This window comes from Falco peregrinus, chromosome 3, assembly GCF_023634155.1.
Source record: "Falco peregrinus isolate bFalPer1 chromosome 3, bFalPer1.pri, whole genome shotgun sequence".
Lineage (NCBI taxonomy): Eukaryota > Metazoa > Chordata > Aves > Falconiformes > Falconidae > Falco > Falco peregrinus.
In genome coordinates this window covers 61,754,065-61,766,932 of record NC_073723.1, presented here as the reverse complement: position 1 = coordinate 61,766,932, position 12,868 = coordinate 61,754,065, and the positions used below count along the sequence as shown (strand labels likewise).

The 12,868-nt window shown below is 41.2% G+C and overlaps 1 protein-coding gene across 2 annotated transcripts in view; it reads right to left on the bottom strand.

The window, feature by feature from the left end:
* Positions 1-3,224: 3,224 nt before the first annotated feature.
* The window catches only part of RALBP1 (ralA binding protein 1), a 34,716-nt gene continuing 25,072 nt past the window's right edge, over positions 3,225-12,868 (bottom strand). The window contains exons 2-10 of one of the 2 annotated variants that reach the window (XM_013300303.3): positions 12,333-12,427; positions 11,619-12,062; positions 9,469-9,818; positions 7,917-8,078; positions 7,350-7,481; positions 6,744-6,851; positions 5,837-5,958; positions 5,313-5,436; positions 3,225-5,034 (exon numbers count right to left, since the gene is read on the bottom strand). In XM_013300303.3, the coding sequence (XP_013155757.1) occupies positions 4,771-5,034; positions 5,313-5,436; positions 5,837-5,958; positions 6,744-6,851; positions 7,350-7,481; positions 7,917-8,078; positions 9,469-9,818; positions 11,619-12,062; positions 12,333-12,351 (1,725 nt within the window). In that variant the 5' untranslated portion in view covers positions 12,352-12,427 and the 3' untranslated portion in view covers positions 3,225-4,770. The remainder of the gene's footprint in view (positions 5,035-5,312; positions 5,437-5,836; positions 5,959-6,743; positions 6,852-7,349; positions 7,482-7,916; positions 8,079-9,468; positions 9,819-11,618; positions 12,063-12,332; positions 12,428-12,868) is intronic. The other variant, XM_055800842.1, reaches the window with a different exon arrangement.

Sequence of the window (12,868 nt, the reverse complement as noted above, 5' to 3'; positions counted from 1 at the left end):
GGGGTGCAGCAACAGGAACGTGGGACTCCCAGGCAGACCTGTTGCTTGTTGGCAAATGGCGTTCCTTGGTGCAGAAATCTTGGATGCAGTGTTCCCGCCTGTCAAATCAAAATGTTTAGGGGCTGCTGACTTCCCCAGTCGTCTTCTGAGCTGGAGCTAAGCACGGCTGTGCTGCCAGCTCCCTTCCCCCTCCGAAGGGGAGCTTCAGGCTGTGGGTGAGGGGGGCGGCATGGTGGTTCCTCTCCCAGACTGGGGAGTCCAGCAAAAAAGAGGGATTTGGGAAGGGGAAGGCCCATGCTGATGAGCCCCAGTTCGCAGTGAGCTGGTCTCTCCAGCGGCCTTGGTGCGTTCCTGTTTTGGAGGATGGAGCAGCCCTGACCTGATGGGGCAGGCCGGGGAGCTGCATATAGGGAGGAGTTGGGTGACAAGTCAGAACGACTTGAGGAGCAGCATTAGAGGTTTTAGGGTGCAGCGACCTTTAGCCTCACAGTAGAAGGGCTCTCGGCCACTTTTCTGACTCTCGTATAATCGCAGGGTACGGGCAGGGCATGGGGCCTGCCAGCAGCGCGGGCTGCTCTCGCTGCCTTCAGCAGTAACCTCACTGTATTGAGAGCTCTTGTGTTTTGCTGTTCAGACAGGGAATTTTTCAAGTGCGTGGGAGTGGGGTTGTCCGGTTAAAATCGTATGCTTTGCAACATAATCCTTTGGCAGGCCACCTCGTTCAAGCCTTTTAAGATAACAACGCAAGAAACTCCAGACAAAACACGGTAGCAGTCTGTTGCATCCAAGAGGGTCAGCAGGGAAAGTGCCAGGGCCGAGTCAGGGGCACGGAGTCTCCCAGGGGTCTGTTGTGACAGGTGTTACTTTGGGTACCCGCGTCTGTGACCGGATGGAGGAGAGCGGGGGGCTTGGGCCAAGGCTGTGCCGGGTCTCCCAGCACCAGGAAAGGCTGACAGCCATTGCCTGGTAGAGTGCAGCGCTGCCGGAGTCTGTTGTAAAGAACACTGCAGAGAACTTGTGCTGCTGAGTAGAAGCCCTGTTTGGTCTGAACGAGGCATTTTCCCCTCTGCAGATGAAACACTGTGGGTCAGAGGTGCATGCTGAAAACAGAAAACCTTGGCAATTTAAGCTTGGTGAAACCTTTTTGGCATAGGTTCAGGTTGGTGCTTTAATGATTCTTTTTTTCTTTAATTGAAACAGAATAGTCTTACATGATCAGGTGTAAAATTCTTGGCTTCGTACATAGACTTCAAAAATTAGATTTAGCTCTATCTGACAGGACAGAGAGGTAAAAATGAATCTCTCAGTGCTAGTATTTAAATTAGCGCCTGGAGGTGGAAGCTTCCTGTACAGCAGTTCTTCATCTTCATCATGGATGATGAATTTCTGGAACACCTTATGGTTCCCTGAGAGGAGGAGAGAAAACCTTTCAGAAGGTGGCTTCTGCCTCCATCAGAATGAAGCTGAGTTGAAAACCTGGTGTGGACAACGCAGAGCCCAGGAAACATGGAAGGCCACTGGAATGCAGCAAGGTGTTGGGACACAAGCTGATGGCTTTAGACTTGTGGTAGGGGTATGATCTGAGAGGGATACTGCCCACTGTTTTTTTTCTTTTTTCTTACCAATAAATATAACACCACCACCCCTTTTTGACCGCTTGGACAGTAACAGTTCACTTCAGGCTGCTATTTTTCAGAATGGAAGGACATTATTGGGAGGAAAAAATCCCTCTTTGTATGCCAGAGGCCTGAAGTTGGTTTCTTGTACAGCTGCAGTATTTCAGTAAGCGATGAGTCCAAAAGCGGTCACATTTCCAGCTGGAAGTCACCTGCTGCTGGCCAAAACCAGGTTTGTGTCCTGATTCATGTTGGCGTTGTAGTCCCGGTGGCTTGTTTATACGGTGCTTCTTGCTCCTTTGGGTTTCTGACTGGTCTGACATCTGTTCCAGGGTTGTGTTGGAAAGGACTATAAGGACAAATAAGGTATGTAGTTGTCCCCTGTCCTGAAGTAATGCTGCGTGGTGGAAACACCTAAGATTTTCAAGAGGAAAATGGATGGGCCACATCAAACTGTCACAAGAGTTGTCAAGAACACTAGAATAAACGTTGAAGGCCTGTTGTTTCTTCATTTTGGTTAAGGTAAGTCAGTCTGGCGTTTTGTCCAAAGGTCTGACAGAGGTGGTGTTTCTGCACTCAGCACATACAAGGTGCACGCTGTTGACTTTAAGTCAATTTCAACGATGCTTAGATAAATTGAAGATAAATTTAGATCAATTCAAGACCTCACAAAGGTGGCTTGCTGTGCCGGTGCCACGGGAGGTGATCGCTTGAGCACCGCAGCTGCAGATTTCACGGTAAGGCACTTGGGGCTGGTAAGGCAGTTTTATAAAGTGATCTGAATAACGCAGTCAAGATTATTGTATTGTAATTACTTTCCACTTTATTTGAAATTAGCTTTGGGGTTTTCGGCTAAGTATTCGCAACTGCTGCACAAAGTCTTTGAAAGCCGCATCATGGAGGTTATTGGGGCAGGAAGAGCAGCCACCTTGCCCCAGCCCCACCTGCCCCTGGGTGAGCACCTTGCCCGCAGCGCTTCTGCAAGGGGATGGTGTGTGACGCAGGGCTGGGAGGCTGTGGCCACCTGCCCCGGGACTTCCCCGAGGCTGTCTGGCTTCAGCGCTGTCAGTGGGTGTTTGATTTGGCCAGCACCGACTCACACCTAAAATTTTAACTACAGCTTGATGGGAGTTATTTTAGCAATAACTGTTTATCGTTGGACATAGCATTTGAAAGAACATGAAAGAAAGTTTCAAAGAAACATCTTTCTGGTGTTTTGAAACTAAAGTTCTGGTTGTGGTTACAGTTGCTGTACTACTGCAGGAGCAGCAATTCCACCTCCATTTAAGACTTCAGTGGCAACACAGTTCAAGTGCCTTGTAAAGAACGGTGTTCATGTGTTGGAAGTAATGATGTGAACAAATAGGATGGTTTTTACCTTTGCAACTGAAATCTCTAGTAGTAATAGAGAAGCAAAGTCTCAAAATCTTTAATTTGATCCAATTAAACTTGATCTTTAGCTGAGTTACAGAAGCTGACAGTATTCTCTCAGAGGAAAGCGGTTAAGGAAGTCTGAACGCATTTTTCGTATAACTTCTCAGCTGCAGGCAGCTACCCAAGAAGAATAACTAACTATCATTTGCATTATGGAGCAGATAAATCAGAAACTACTTTCAAATGGCTGTTGAATTTATTTGTTTGATAAATACAATCCTAACAAAATAAAAGTTAACCAATATTAAGAGATTTGAAGAACATTAGAAAAACCCATGACAATTCAATAGGAATTAGTGTGAATTAAACAAAAAAAAGTTTAAATATTGCCAGCAAATATAAAATGTTTGTAACGAAGGCAAGGGAGAATGCTTTACTTTACATTTGTCATCTGACCACATTTTCTGTGTTTATAAACTTTTTTTTCCAAATTTTAAAAAAATACTATGCTGTTTTCTATAACATATCAAAGCATTATTTGTACAAAATCAAATCATGGCCAATGATTCACAACAGTGCAATAGATAAAGAATACAACCACATCCAACAGGTGCTGAAAATAAATATCCAGATTAAAAAATAAGATAGCCTATATGCACTCTGTGGAGTTTGCTGTCTATATATGGATTGATGGATGAGTCTTGTGAGTGTATCTGAAACATTAAATGGCCCTTAAATGCCAGTGTGGCTGGAGACTTTTAAAGGGTACAAGCAATAAACCAGATGAAACCAAAAGTAAGTCCCAGGTGGTGGCTGTTGGCTTTTTAAACAGCAAAAAAAAGAGAGGCTATTGCTGAACCCACAGTGCCTCTCATTGGCATCCTTCTTCAGGCTTGTTTCTGCAGAGAGAGATGCTATATTGCTTGGTCAGGTAGATGTCTCTTACGTGACATAACCCACCCCTGTCACTGCCTAAAGCATCCATCGGTGGATTTCTCAGAGGGACTGAAACATTCTACATGGACTAAAAAAAAAGCTCTTGGCAATATGGCAACAGTGTGAACGCAGCCTGTCTTAAACACAGGTATGATGACAGTGGTTTATGACTAAATGGGTTACCTACATTGCTAGTAGATATGAACGGCTCTTGATGAACATTTCCATCGTACAGGGACATAAATGTAAAAACTCGAGAGATGTTATTTATTCAGCACATTTCAGAACAAAAATGAAGCTTAAGGGCATGTTAGGTAAACACTATACCCCACAGTCTCCCAACTTTTCAGCCAACCCAGAATAAATTTAAAGCTCCCTTGTATATAATCTGCATCAGAAAGGTATCAAAGGCACAAGCAAGAAGTGACTAGGTTAATAAGCAGAAATAATGGTGAATGAAGATGAAGAGATTCACAAGGCAAATAATTAGTAAGTGTGGGTGGGGTGTTGTTTATTTACTGAAAATGAGATCTTCCAATTCTGCTCCAAATGAATGTATATGATGATTTTGGTTTAAAATAAAACCGTTACTAAATTACTTTAAATCACCTGAAGAAAACCAGTCTTGAAATAATCTGATACTAACTGGAAAACTTTTCTGGCCTCTCCAAACTCACCTGAGTCTGATGAGTAGAAGCCACAAGTATGAGAGACAAAAGTCTCCAGGGCTTAAAGAAAAGTTTCTTTACAGAATGTACACAGCCAGCAATAATTTGTGCAGTTTGACTCAAATTACAGTAATTTGCACAGTTCAGTTGATATTATGCATATCCAAGCAGCCTGATCAAATTGGAGTTTCTTTCCTGTCTTTACTTGGCGATGGCTTGACTTGCTGCTCCTTGCTTGCTTTTGGCTGCTCTTTGGCTGCTTTTGTCTCCAGGACACTGTCTCTTTGCTGCTGAGAAACACCCCCGCGTTTTTCTGGCTCCTCTTCTTCCTGCACCTGCTGCTCGGCTTTAGCTCGCTGCAGTAGTCGAAGCTGCACTCGCAGTTCTATGATGGCCTCTCGCTCCTCGTGAATCGCCTGGTTCAGGTGATTGTTCTTTATCTTTTAAGTAAGGAAAACAAACGTCAGGCTCCTCCTGACAAAGAGCTGCTTGTAGCTGGTGGGGGCATTTAGCATTGGACAGTGAAGCTTTGCTGTTAACCTGGACAGCAACGTGGACTTGCACACAGCGGTGATTTAAAAACAGAGCACGTGAGTTGTACCCCTCGGCAAAACTGATGCAAAACTACCCGTCTGCACATGTGCAAACATGTCTGCAGACTAAATTGAGTAACCATTAGGGAGAAGAACAGCAGCCAATAACAAGATTCAAATCTTACCTCCAGTTCCTCATTCTGTCTCTGCAAATCTTCCAGGATGACCTGCAGTTCCTCCTCATCTTCACTCTCACTTTCACTCTCAGAAGAATATTCCTCAGTTTCACTTCGGCCGTGCTGCTGGCGACTGAAAGATCAATGACAAAGTCCAATTTAAACACTTCCTCAAGTCTGCCAGAACTGTAGCAGTGTTAAAAGAGTGAACTTACATTCACTGAATAATCTGCAATGGTTGTAAAAACAGTATCAGAATTTCCTTTCAAAGCTTAATTAAATCAGTTATTTCCTAGGGGGATTTTTTTTTTTGTAGTGCAGAGGGTCTAGTTTCCTTTAGATCATAATTCCGTTGTTACGCTAAGAAAATATTATAGTTGCTGAGATTTCAATAAGAGGCAGCTTTCAGATGTGATGTTCATAGGGTAAGCTTTTCAGTGTAGTTTAGAGTATGATTTCAGAAAAGCCTCTATGTATTTTTAATGAGAATGCTCTCCTGCTGGGGGCTGTGGTGCCAGTAGTTTCTCTTTTACCTTTGTATTTCAGCTATTTCTGCTCGAAGGCGATCTATTTCTTCCTTCTCTGAGGCAATCTGTCTCCGCAGAAACTGCTCCATGGCCAGCAGTTCTTCTTGTTCTGTTAAAATCTCATTCTCCTGCAACGATCAATTAGTTCACTTAAAGCCCAGACTTTATTTTCTACAGGAACATAAATATGAGACTATGCTCTTCTCTGGCATACTTTCAGTAGAAGTGGTTAGCATGCCTGCTTTGAAATCCGATTCATCGAGACCACAAAGCAAATATATGTTCAAAATCAACAATGTCTGTTCTGAATCCCCAAGACTATCGCTGTACTGAATACTTGTGGCGATGCGATGACACACCAAATTCTGCAGGCCTGGCTGCCTGTTTTTTCCTTAAATCACAGGAGGGGAAAGCTCTGGCTAACCAGTAAAATAACTAGAAAAACTGAATTCTAAAATACTTCTTTGAAGATGAATATAAGGAGGAAAGTACACTGGGAAGAAGATCAAAGCTACTGAGGGAAGCAAAGGAAGGTAAAAAAAAGCCAGAGCAGTGCCTTACTTCCTTTGATCAGCAGGACAGTAGTAAGTAGTTAACAGTATTAGAACTGGTTAGATCTGGAAGTGCTTTCTAAGTACATTAACACCACAGAGGCTACTTTTTCTTTTTTTTGCACAGGGTCTCTTTTCTGCTGTCAACAAGTCTACTCAGCTTGGGGTTCTCTCCTGCAGGCAGCATTCCTTCCCTGATTTATTTACCATTAGAACAAAGTCTTGTATTTTAATGGACAGAGAGACCCCCTTTAAGCCTTCCATTCCCACTGCATTAGAAGGAACAGAGAAGTGTTTACTATTTCTGAAAGATACAGAACAAGAAATAGCAGCAGACAAACAGGAAGGTGCCTGCCATCTACCTGTGCAAGTAGAATATTTATAACTTCTTCATTCTCATTCATTTCTTCTTTGGAGACATCCTCCTTTGAAAGGCTAGCAATTTCTTGTGCAATCTTTGTTTCACACTCCTGCCAGAGAAAGGGAACAACTTTCAAAAGGACAGCTTCCCTGGTCACTATCTACTGTAGAAATTTTTTTTTTTAATATATATAATGTATTATTTTCCAAATTCAGAATCACCATCTCAGTTGTCTTGAAAGGTTTCAGCAAGGTCTGTCCCTTCTCTGGGACATGAGACAGTTTGGAAAAAAAAAATGCTTCTGAAGTTTGGTAACCTTGAGTCTTCCAGTAATTCCTCTTGGTACTCCAGGACATTGTTTTAAGCATATAATGAATACGTGCTCTGTGAAACATGAATTTTTTAATGATATGCTGGGCTTTTTTTTTTTTTTTCGTAAACAGCTGTGAAGCACTGAAGATCTTGCTGTCCCTAGGGAGAGCCTGCTGACCAAAAAACGCAGTACAAAGATTGAAATGTGGTTTAACCTAACTGGGTGCCTTTGCATCATTGCAAATTAGGGATCTGTGATTTGGATGTTTGGCCAATAAACAGAAAAGTTACCCACCTGTCTCTTAGCTTCTCTTAGTTTCCTCTTAAGAGCTGTTAAAATTCTTTGCACCTCCCAGAGTCTCTCTTCTTTGGATAAGTCTTTTATCCCTGCCTGCAAGTCTCTGTGTAAACAGTTCAGTAGGAACTCCTAGAAATATTGCCAAAGTAATTAGTGTCTTTAAGGTATCATAGCAGGGCAGACAAAATAGCTTTTTGGCTTTGTGGCAACAGGCTTAAGAGTCCTGGTTTTCAAAGCTTGATGTCTAACAACACGTATTAACATACATTCAGCACATGATCTAGATGTTCTTAACATGTTCTCCTAGCCTCCCTCCCACAATAAAAGTCTTGAAGGACAGAGCAACACAATGCACGACAGACACGGCTGTAATCACCGCAATACTCTAACAACTTTAAACCCATGAAACAGGTAAGAATATCACCAATCTCTTTCCAGTGGTCTCCGCTGACAGGATAATTGTGATAGAATTAAAGAATAGGTTAGAAGTTTATGAGAATTCACTACCAAATATACGCAAGCCAGCACAACGAGAAACAGAAAAACACTAAAGTAACTGCCAACCTGTCGCCTGATTTCTTCTTTGATGCTTTCTTGTGTTTCTGGAAGTGCTGGCATTGTTGCCATATTTGACCAGCGAAGAGGTTTTGTCACCTGCTTTAGGGTCACATTCCCAAAGAACTCTTGAACATGTGTAAAAAACACATACAGGACACGGTTGCTGATCTGCAAAGAAAGGACAGACAAGATATTGGTTAAGATAATTTATTCATATCACGTGTATCTGTGAAGCACAGTATCTTTCTTCACAAACAGAACAGCCTTTACTATGCCTTTCTGAGTGTTTGTCCTAAGAGGTTAAAAGCTAGATTAAAAATGATGCTTTCAATGACCCAGCGCTGGGCTCAAGGAATCACTTCAGTCTCTCTCACCTGTGTATCTGAGGCATCTTCACATGTCTTAATTTCCATCACTGGTAGATACAGAAACGTATTAAATCTTTCTTTTTACTCACGTAAAGGTAGTGACAGCAACAGGTAAGATGGGACATCAACCATACTGTGCTGTGGCCGGTTGCTGGCCACCTTCTCTCTCCTCCCCCTACCTGAAAGTCTATAACTTCTCTCTCAAATAATTTAGTATGGTTGAAAAAAGTAGTTCAAAAGGACCTGCTACTGTATTCCTTGTTTTAACACGAGACAGAAGCAAGTATTTATTTTGATACTACTCCTTCCATTAAATTTCAAAAATTTGTCCCGAAAGGAAGATCAGAGTTCTGTCACTACCTACTTTTTAACTGCTAAAAATCTACTTAACAAGACATGATTTGGCTTGCATTGTTTTATATTAATTGTTACTTTTTTTGATAACTAGAAAGTGTCTGACACAGCAAAACAGCCAAGAATGATACCCAGCCCTTTTGCTACTGGGCCTCCACGTAGACTCTTAATTATAAAGCCTAGCTTTTCTAAAGTGTGGGTTTTCTTCTAGAAGACCTACACACAAATAATGCCACATTTCCATTACACACAGGGCTAATTCTGAGCTGTATTTAAATTAAGTATTTCTAAGATGTTTATTAAGGAATTAGTTAATCCAGAAACCACACCATCTTACTGGAAAACAAGTCAGTTGTTTTTCCCCAGACATTTGACTGCAGACACCAAAGCCATTATACTGAAGTCCTTACTGCACCAGGAAGATCCATTTGTATGACAGGGTTGTACATTGGACATGGCTTGATATTAAAATTAAGCAACAATATAAATATAGTCTTCACTAAATTATCACTGAATCAAAAGCCCACAGAAACTGTGTATCTGCATGAATTATTGGATGAATACTTCTGTTCACAACTGCATTAAAACCCTGAGAACAGTCTTTGTAATACTCTCATCATAAATCAAATTTCAGACCCATAGCATGCAAGCTCACATTTAAGAAAGTCTTTTCTTCCTCCCTTCCCAGCACTTTAGGTTCTGAGGTATAAAGAGAAGCTGTAATTTAGCTTAACTGTATCAGACAATACCCGATTCCCACCTGCAAGAGAATTCCTACAAAGAAGTCTTTCTTGGGCTGTAGTTCTGCTCTGACCCTTGCAGCGTAGTGCACGTACCTGGACAGTAGGGCTGAGCACTATAGAAATATTCTGGATGTTCATTTTTGTTTCCAGTTCCTTTGCAATAACATGGTCCATATGCACAATCAGCCAAGAAATTAGGAGGTGGTTACACTCGGGCAACTCTTTCAGCAACCTCTGGCACTCCTGAACTTTCTCAGCTTCTGTGCTCTTCCCACAAGCATCTTCAAAGCGGGGCATTAGCTCTTTGGTAAGCAAATTTTCAGGCAGTTCTCGTAGGTACTGTTTCAGCAAGCTGGCTACTGTATTGGGCTCATATTCTTCCAGGTTGGGAGATTCTTCTCGATCATAGGCTGCTTTTAGCTCATCAACTTTTGATTTTATTCCTTAAAATATTTAGATCAAGAATTAAGAGAAATCTTCAATTGTAAATGTGTAATAAACTTTTTTTTTTGAGATGCATTTACTTCACCTCTCCTTACAATTTAAATTAATTGAAGAATACCTTTTAAAAGTTACCCACATGTAACAGTTAAAATCATGACTCAAATTACGCGATCACTGCTTCTAAAAGCACTGACTACTACTGTGAAGCAAAAACAGCTCTGCTGAAGCTCTGAGTCCAAACTGGTGCCAGCATTCCCTTCCCTATTCAAGGAACATAAAATAGGGTGGAAGGGTAGGGGAACGTAAGATCAACTGTGTATCGGCATTCAGCATCTTTCTGGCTGTTCAATTATACAGCCCTACACCAAGTAGCAAATATGTCATCAACTCAAATACTGTGCAACACGTTCCACCTATAACAGCTTTCCTCTGTCAAAACAAACCCCACACTTCTTAGTTTCCAGATTTCCAGCTGGCCCTCCTCAGTGGAAGAATCCCACACAGGATTCTTGATTTGAGGCACTGCATGAATAAAAGTGTGTTCACATAATTACTTAACCCAGCCAAGATGTTCCGTAAGATGGTTTTATAAACTCAGTGACATTCCAATCTTCCCAAACTCAGGGAATTTTCATTCTTCAAGCTCAAATACCCACGTGAGTTACAGCAACTTAATGCAGTGCCATGGCTTGGCTCATACACAATAAATATGAAGTCAGCCCATGGTAAATGCTGGGTAAAATATGCTCAGTTTCATGTCCAAATAAGTTAGTTGGTCACCACAACAGCTGGTAGGTTGTTAAGCCACTGCAATTGTCTCTCTGAGCTCCCAATTTAAACCATGTCACACACACAAGAGGGTGCTATTGCACTGGAGAACACCTAGAAAGTACAAACGCCAAAAGTGATTGAGGGAAAACACACCGCCTTCCGTGAAAATTCCCAACACACTGTATCTTGAAAAAATACACAACCAGAATGTTCCAATAGGCAAGATGAAGAAACTGTTTCAGCTGCTGCAGTATTTATGCATGCCTACCAAATACCATGCAGATCAACAGCATGAAGGCAGCTTAATGAAGCTTTTAAAATCGTTTGATTACTGTTTTACAGAGCTAGGCAACTTGCTTCAAATGCTTTCCCTCAAATTCCTTTTCTCACTTGTTCTTGCTCCCTTAAACATACCCACAGAAGTACTTACACAAGTTATATATTGCAGGTGCGGTCCACAAATAAAGGGACTGTTTTGTTTCATGTGACTAAAACTGATGTTTCATTTACGTTAGCTGGTGTTATGCAACTACCATGGTTAATTAGCCTGCTGTTGCTAATCTTAAACAGTGAAACTTGTATTTTCTGCTTATTAAGTGCATTAGCTCGAAGAAAACAAATTTTTAAGAAAAAAAATCACATAATGGAATTAACTGGAATAAGCAACTTAGGGGGAAGCTTAAGTAATAAAAATCGTATCTTTGCTTTTGCAGTCAACTAGCACTGTATTTCTAATGCAGAAGTAAAAAAACACAAGCTGGACATACTAACACATTTTATTCATCCTTGCCATCCTATCACAAATGGCCAAAACAAGTGTATTTTTACTGCCATTAAGCAGAACCACCATATTAGCAATTTTTCTGGTACTTCAGACTTACGGGTTTAACTTTAGCTACCAGATTATCTTTTGGATAATTAAAATTAATGCAGCTATAAACAGAGTCTCTATGTGATGAAAATGCTAAACAATATGAAAATTGCAAGTAAAGACCTTAGGAACCTGCATGTCAGTGTGCCCAGAGTACCTGAAACTCTGTAGATGCCTTCACATTTCATGCCATACTTCTCTACGTAATCTATACATTCACGGAAAACTGCTGGCAGGCGGATGCCATCGTACATCATGGTCCTGTCTACTGCATCAGACAAAGGAATGCCAAACACGGGTCTATGACTTGGAACATCCACTTGAGGTATCTCTGTCTCCTGAATTGGCTTTTTCTTTTTCTTCTTCTCTTTCCACTGTTTTACAACATCTGCTGCAGTTAAGTCTTTTGACTTCTTCTCCTTATGTTTGTCTTCCTTGTGTTTTTCATCTTTGGGTTTCTCTTTTATTTTAAAATCCTTTTCCTTTTTTTTGGAAAAGCTGGGTTTCTTGAAGACATGTATTCCCTTGGACCGCTTTAACTTTGAAGGACTTTCAGCTTCGTCACCAGAACTGTCCTCTTGAAATGCAGCATAACCTTCCGCTATTAGGCAAAGGAGGAGAAGGCAAGAGGACAGCTGTAAGCCTGTTTAGTTTCTAGACAGCATATTATAACAAGGAGAGAACAAGAAGTAGTATGTAAGGAGCAGAGAGAAGCAGCAACACAAATAAAAAATAGTGCCTGCCTGACTCTTCAGAAGATTTTATTTACACAATTAAGTCGACAAGGATTAAATCAAGGTTGTATAACCACACCAAAGATAAGCCACACAGCTCCTGAACGATCTAAACAATTAATTCTTTATATACTTACTCATAATGGCAATGTCCATCTTATGGGCTAGTTTCCCATCTAACAGTCAAGGAAATGCAAAATAAAAACAACTGTCTGGCAACTTCTCTATGTTCCTGTAATCAACAGTATAAGAGTCGCTGTTAAGGATCATCTACTGCACACAAGTTAAGTCCAACAAACTTCTATTAAGAACAAACTAAATTTCAGCCACTTAACTCCCCAATCCCTTTCCAGAATATTACAAATTTTAAGGTAAGTATGAAGTTAATAAAGTTTCCGCCTCAAATATAATACAGGGGGAAAAAAGGCCAAGCACACTTACTTTTCCTTTAGACGAATAAAACAATTCCAGTACCACTAGCACAATACCTGTCAGCAAAGGCGTGTATTTGCCTTAAAAAGCTTATGTGAAAGCTTCAAACAAGTCCATGGATGGAGTGCACCGTTTCAGCAGCAAAACACCAAGTGCTGACTAAAACATGCACCAAGTGCTTTTATTAACTATGCCTCTGCAGCTAGCCCTGCCTATCCTTCAGGCAAGAACAAGAACATCT